This window comes from Cydia strobilella, chromosome Z (assembly GCF_947568885.1).
Source record: "Cydia strobilella chromosome Z, ilCydStro3.1, whole genome shotgun sequence".
NCBI classification, from domain to species: Eukaryota; Metazoa; Arthropoda; class Insecta; order Lepidoptera; family Tortricidae; genus Cydia; species Cydia strobilella.
In genome coordinates this window covers 35899033-35906181 of record NC_086068.1, presented here as the reverse complement: position 1 = coordinate 35906181, position 7149 = coordinate 35899033, and the positions used below count along the sequence as shown (strand labels likewise).

General features: G+C 38.2%; 1 protein-coding gene across 1 annotated transcript; it reads right to left on the bottom strand.

Annotated features, from left to right (window-relative positions):
- Window positions 1–1224: 1224 nt before the first annotated feature.
- On the bottom strand, window positions 1225–6924 carry LOC134753750 (uncharacterized). The gene is made up of 4 exons (XM_063689688.1): window positions 6174–6924; window positions 3663–3834; window positions 2528–2763; window positions 1225–1242 (listed from the first exon to the last, which is right to left on the bottom strand). Exons 1-4 carry the CDS (start codon window positions 6750–6752, stop codon window positions 1225–1227), a joined length of 1005 nt encoding a protein of 334 aa, XP_063545758.1. The 5' UTR covers window positions 6753–6924.
- Between the last annotated feature and the right edge of the window lie 225 nt (window positions 6925–7149).

Below are 7149 nucleotides of genomic sequence, written 5' to 3'. Positions count from 1 at the left end.
TAACGTGAAGTGCAGTTACTACAATGCATAGCCGCAGATTGGCTGTTGTGTTGCCACTTAAAGCGGGGATCCCCTATTTCTGGGCGGTTTGCCCTTCGGGCATCTGAAGCCACCTAACAAACCTAACCTACCTACGCTTTTTTCTCCAAAGTGTAATATTTTTCACGGGTATCACACTAAATCAATAGGTAGGTAGGTTAGGTTCGTTAGGTAGCTTCAGATGCCCGAAGGGCAAACCGCCAAGAAATAGTTGTTGAGATTTCAACATTTTGAGAATATAACATTTCGAGAATTCAACATTATGTTCCCGAAGGCCTGGAATGCCCACTGTTTGTTTTCAAAAAACAACTCTTTCACAACTTAACTATTCAGATAAACGGACATGAAGAATAGATAATAATATCGCAGAAAACAAAAGAATTCTTACAGTTGAACTACGGATAGTTTTGCTTACCCGTGGTACAACCAGTTGGACATAGAGGTGGTTCATATACTAGTTGGACAATTGCCCCTCAGTTGTGTAAAGTACTGATTTGGGCAGGATGATATATTGAAACAACGAGTGCATTGCTAAGACTGTGTATTCATTCACTCCCCTACCCACATCTCATACATAAGTCTACCTACAACCCCTTTCTTTTCTATAAACAAAATGGCATAAGTGTATTACTTACTTTCTAAATAAATCACAATATAAAAATTTTTTTTAATGAACATCTTTTTATGTAGTTAAGTTAATGTTATTTTAATATACCTATATATATCACAACAGTAGCCTTCTTATACTAAGTACATTTGTTTTGTAATGAACCATTTTTGCTTCATTGATTTGGGGGAACATTGTTGTAACAGTTTTATATACTTCCTTATTGATCTAACATTTACTTTTCTCTTACATGCAAAATCATTCGCACAAATATAAACATGCAAGATACAATTTTATTTTTATTTATTTTTTATTTATCTTTTTATACATGCAATATACGTACATTGCCTATTTTTCTTTTACAATGTTGATATTATTTTATAATTAGTTATAAATTAATTAATTAATTTCATTTCTCACATTAGTTAATATTACATATTATTTTAATATTACAATACATTATTATTTGATAACTTATTACAAATCAAATCTGATGCAGTTGCCATATATATCTATATGATCTATACCTAGGTACTTAGTTGCGTTGTGGTACTCCTAGGTCAGAGTATCCCCACCGATCAGGAGGTCTCACTGTCCTGCCAAAACGTGTGACATAATTATTACCAGAATTGTTGTAGTTATTAATTTCTAGAGAGCATGGGACAGTGGGACTGAATGTCATGTCTGACGCAGCGCGAGAATTGTTGACCGGCAGGTTTATGCTATCATATAAATTGGGATCCGCGCGGGCGGGAGGGCGGCGCGGCGAGTCTATTATCAGCTGACGACGATTCCTACGAAGTAACCTGCCCGTTTCCAGTTTTACTGAATAAGATCTCGGACTTACGAGACCCACCACCGTGGCGTACACCCAGTTACCATTAATGCGTGCTTTAACTGGCTGACCCGCTTGTTAAGTTTGTACATTTTTGGCTCCCCTATCGTAGTAGTATTTTTGTTTTTCTTGTCGCGCCTTAAGTTCGTGTCTAACCCGTGCATTAATTAAATAATATTAGCTTGTTTTAACAAATTTGGTGAACACGGCAAGATACTTCTCAGTTTGCGATTGTTTAATATCTCCGCAAGAGAGGCTATTCTATCACTGACTGGCGTATTTAAGAACTCCAATAATGCTAATCTATAGTCTGTATTGTCACAACTAGTTTTTCTTAAAATTGATTTTATCGTCTGTACTGCTCTTTCGACTTGGCCATTCGATTGTGCGTACCTAGGTGATGATGTCATGTGAATGAATTTCCAATTTTTACTAAAGTTATGGAACAAACTTGATAAAAATTCCGGTCCATTATCTGTAAAAACTGTTTCCGGAACGCCCTGTCTACAAAATAATATGTTGATCAATTGATCGATAACATGAGATGATGTCATGTTATTTAATTTTGTTACTTCAATGAATTTGCTAAAATAATCAACGACAATTAGAAAAGATGAACCAGCGAAATGAAATATATCAGCTCCTATTTTTGACCACGGTCTCATGGGAACATCGTGAGATATCATTGGTGCCTTGCAGTTTTCTTTGCGATAAGTTAAACAGGCTTGACAGCGCGATATCATGTCATCAAGTTGCGTATTCATATTGGGCCAGTACATGATTTCTCGAGCCCGCAGTTTACATTTCTCAGCACCCAAATGTCCTATGTGTATTTTCTTTAACATGGACTGACGCATGCATTTAGGTATAACTATACGATTGCTTTTCCATACCATGCCATATGCGATTGTGAACTCATCTCTGCAATCCCAATACGGTCGTAATATATTTTCCAGCTGACTTCGATGTGTGGGCCAACCTTTTTTTATAATTTTTTCTATGAAATGTGAATCAGTTAAGGGGTTGTCAACGGCCACGGCACATACTTGCGCTTCCATCTCTAAATGATCTAGTGGCTTCTCAGGTGGTGCGCTCGAGTCGGCCGGCGCCACCGCGCGCGACAGCGCGTCTGCCACGTAAAGGTACTTGCCCGGCTTGTACACCAGCTCAAATGTATATGGTTGTAACCTTAGCAACATTCGTTGAAGACGTGCCGGGGCACTAGCAATAGGCTTTTTGATTATACTTACTAGTGGCTTGTGATCAGTTTCCACTGTCACGTCTGTACAATGTACATAGATATATTTGAAATTGATTTTTTGAATTTATTTTCAATTTGCGCATAGGCTTGCTCGGCTTTAGTTAAAGAGCGCGACGCGTAGCAAACTGGCAATCCATTTTGAATAAGACAAGCACCTAACCCGTTTTTTGCTGCATCAACCGAAATCGTGACCGATTTTTCTAAATTAAAATATTGTAGTACGGGAGGACTCACTAGACATTGTTTTAATTCATTGAAACATTTCTGATGCCTATCATCCCAATGCCATGCTATATCTTTTTTATGTAGCTCTCTCAGCAAATGGGTACTTTCTGACAAATGCGGTATAAAGCTGCCAACATAGGTTACAAGCCCTAAAAACCTTTCCAAATCCTTAGTATTTTCAGGTTTAGGCATTTCTCTAATAGCTAATGTATGCGAGTCATCTGGCCGTATACCTTCGCATGATATTCTGTGCCCCAAATACTTTAACTCAGATAGTCCCACCTTGCATTTATCCTTGTTTAGCTTAATGTTGATTTTCCTACACCGGTCTAGCACCTGACGAAGACGTGTATTATGGATTTCTTCCGTTTCTCCATACACAAGCAAATCATTAATAAAGAGTATTACGCCCTCTATATCATCGAACTGTTCGAATAGCCTTTTATGAAAAACCTCCGATGCGGAAGAAATTCCGAAGGGCATACGAAGGAATTTGTATCTGTCAAACACTGTGTTAAAGGTACAAAGGTCAGTTGACTCATCGTGTAGCCTTACCTGCCAGAATGAGTGTTTAGCATCCAGAGTACTAAAATATTTTGCACCCGATAATTTCGTAGTAATCTCGTCCAGAGTAGGTAATTTGAAATGCTCTCGACGAATAGCTTTATTTAGGTCTCGAGGATCCAAACAGATACGAAGGTCTCCATTAGCTTTCTTCACGACAGTCATACTGTTGACCCAGTCCGTGGGCCCCTCAACCTTCGCGATGACCTGTTGCTCCAGCATTTCATCCAGCTTATTTTTGACCGCATCCCGCAGCGCCAGTGGCAGCTTACGCGGCGCATGCACGACTGGCTGCACATTAGGCTGCAATTGTATCCTATATTCGCCGGGTAAACACCCCATGCCTTCAAACACATCCCCATACTCATCTAACATTCCTAAACAACTATTTAAGCCTGAGGTCTCTATAGTCATAACGCGCCTAACCAAGTTTAATTCTTCGCAAGTCGACCTACCTAGTACCGCTGGTGATGTTACATCCGCTATAATAAAACTTACAATGTGGGAATTATTTTTATATTTTACTTTTAAGTGACACTTGCCTGCAACATTAATTTGATCTCCTGAGTATGCTGTTAATCTGATACGAGTCTGTACTAAGTCGTTTACACTATACCCGATTTCCGGTAAAAATCGCAAAGGCAGAACATTGGTATCAGCCCCACTGTCTAAATTAAACGTTATGCTAGCTCCGTTAATTAAAATGTCCACACTCCAGCGCTTATTTTTATTTATAGAATTAATGAGACATACCTGATCCGTGGAATTCTCCTGTACTGCATACATACGACACACCTTCGCAAAATGATTAGATCTATGACATTTAGTACAGCTTTGACCATAAGCGGGACACTTAAACTTTTCATGATTCGATCCACAATAATGACACTGCCTACGGTTGTTTCCGTGTGACGCCGCGTTTTTGCGCGATGACGTCACGGGCGCGCCGGACCGCGACTCGGCACTTTCGACTTGATCCAGGACGACTCTTTGCAGGACGTCCTACCCAGTGCACTTCACACTGTTGTTGCTTGTCCTCAGCCTTAGTCGTGAGCTCGTATACATTATACTCTTTTTCACATCACCTATTCGAAAAGGGAACTTTTCTTCCCTGCTAGGAGGGATCAAAGTGGCACTTTTCTGTTCAAGGACATTTTGTTGCCAGTATGAAATATTGACACAAAGACATAATGATGAAATTAGTATGCATATAATCGATTACAATTTCTTTATAATCGATTACGTGCATACAATTTTCTAACTTAAATAATATTTTGTTGTAATTGTAAACAATAAATGTAGTTAGCATATTTTAAATTAATAAATAGCATATTTAAATTAAGTAAATTAATTAATTAGCGTAATATTTACAAAGAAACGTAAAAAACATTCGTTTAATAATTTAATTTTTATTTTGACATTTTAGGTCTCCTTAAACGCAGCCATACTTCTCTATGCAATTTAAAAAGTTAATATTTAAAAAGTTTTGTACAAATATTTTCTATGTTTTCCCAAAGCATAATTATGCGGTTCTGTATTGTGTATAAATTTGTAAATACTTAGTTTAAATCAATAACTTTATAATAATAAATATAAGTGATATCAGTCTTCATAGTGTTCTTGCGAAGATTTGGTTCAAAGGGGTAAGAGCTAATTTGTTACCAGAAAAATCTACAAAAATAATGTACTTGATTTTCATTGTATCATTTTAGGTGTTTGCTGCTGTCTTTGAAAAGATATAAGGTACATAATTATGAGCTGTAGGTACTTTTAATTTGTCAGTACAGTCCAGGCGCGGATCCAGGATTTCATTCAGGGGGGGGGGGGGGCAAATTCTTGCCAAATTACAAAAATGGTAGAAATAAATCGTAGGTATAAGGATTGGGGTTTGTAAAAAAAATTAAACTAACAACAAAATAAAAGTTAATTTATCAAGACGAGACGATTCTTATGAGTGTATAAAATCAAAAGCGTTGTGTTATTGTATATGTATACTCATACTCGTATATCCGTCGAAATGTTTACGTAATTTCTCTTCGCGCGGCTTGCGGGCACTGTTTTGTCAAAATCCGAGCGGAGCCGCGGGTTCATGGAAACTATTTGTTGTACTCATATTTAAGTATTTTTTTCCAATTGAAAATGAAAAAAATAAATAAAGTTTATTGTGTAAATTTAAACATACAGTAAATCACGACCCTGTGTCCTGAGCTAGGAAACCCTGTATTACAGGACCCAGTTTCGTTATACTTTAGTCAATTGTTGAAAAATTGCACCGAGTCTTGTGTCAGGGGTTCGGGGGGGGGGGGCGCAATTGCCCCTAGTGCCCCCCCCCCTGTATCCGCGCCTGGTACAGTCACGTCTGAAAATATCGATACGGACAAAGTGCCAGAAGTATGTACCTATACTAAGGTCGTGTATACATATTTTTGGCACTTTGTCCGTATCGATCTTTGCTTAAAATAATAATGTTTTGAAACCTAATATATGTATGTAATTTCCTCATAGGTGATGTGAAAAGCAGTATGTGTCACATGGTAGCAAAATTATTTTCACCTTGGGCGTTAACACATAGAATCCTTCGCTTCGTTTAGGATTCAATTGTACGCCCTCGCCGTAAATATGTCATTTTGCTCCCTTGTGACACAATCTACTATTGTATCCTCTTGCTTAATACAGCCTGCTTGCATGCGTGACATTTCCGCTATACGACACATATCCACGGCTTTCTGTAGGGTCAAGGTCTCGCTTTCTCGAAGTAAACGTTCCCTCATCGAGTCTTCTCTCAATCCACAAATTAGCCTATCTCTTATTAAGTCGTCCCTTAGGTCCTTGAACTCGCATGTCATAGCTAATTTGTTTAACTCAAATGTATATTGTTCAACGGACTCGCCTTCTTGTTGACCTCTCGGAAAAAACTTGTGCCGCTCGATAGTCAGATTTTTTGTTGGTAGAAAATATTTATCAAAATGTTCTAATAACCCTTTTATTGTAGTTATTTTATCTGTGAACTGTTCATAGACTTCGCGACAATGTTCTCCTATGACATGCAATAAAATGCTCACTTGTACGTCTTCAGTTTTTTTACTAAGCTCACATGCTTTAGAGTATATCTCAAACGATTTCTTCCACTTTAACCATTGTCTACTTAAGTTTCCCGACGTAACGCTTGAGAGAGTATTTTCGAAACAAAATGGAGGTGGCGGCCTTAGAACTGTATCCATTTTCCACTAGTCGCAACACACTGTTTTGTAAATTCCACTTCACTCAATATCCTAGTTAATCTAGGTAATCCCGTTAACTTATAACGATTCAACAATTACTTTTAACCGACTGCGCCATGTAAAGTACTGATTTGGGCAGGATGATATATTGAAACAACGAGTGCATTGCTAAGACTGTATTCATTCACTCCCCTACCCACATCTCATACATAAGTCTACCTACAAGTTGTACCACAGGTCATAACAAAATAGCACAGAAAAAAGGTGTACTGATAGTCGAACCACGGGTAGTTTTACTTACCCGTGGTGCAACCAGTTGGACGTAGCGGTTGGCCCACGGGTCGGGAGCGATGGAAATACTGCAAAACTATTGCAATCTCCGAGAAATCCTACAAAT

What these genes read in the sequence shown, in the direction of transcription:
- LOC134753750 (XM_063689688.1), bottom strand. Translation starts at nt 6,752, where the DNA reads ATGGATACAGTTCTAAGGCCGCCACCTCCATTTTGTTTCGAAAATACT. An exon ending in AGGATACAATAGTAGATTGT is followed by an intron (nt 3,835 to 6,173) that starts GTCACAAGGGAG and finishes ATACAATTGCAG; the next exon opens with CCTAATGTGCAGCCAGTCGT. An exon ending in GAAAGCTAATGGAGACCTTC is followed by an intron (nt 2,764 to 3,662) that starts GTATCTGTTTGG and finishes TACATTGTACAG; the next exon opens with ACGTGACAGTGGAAACTGAT.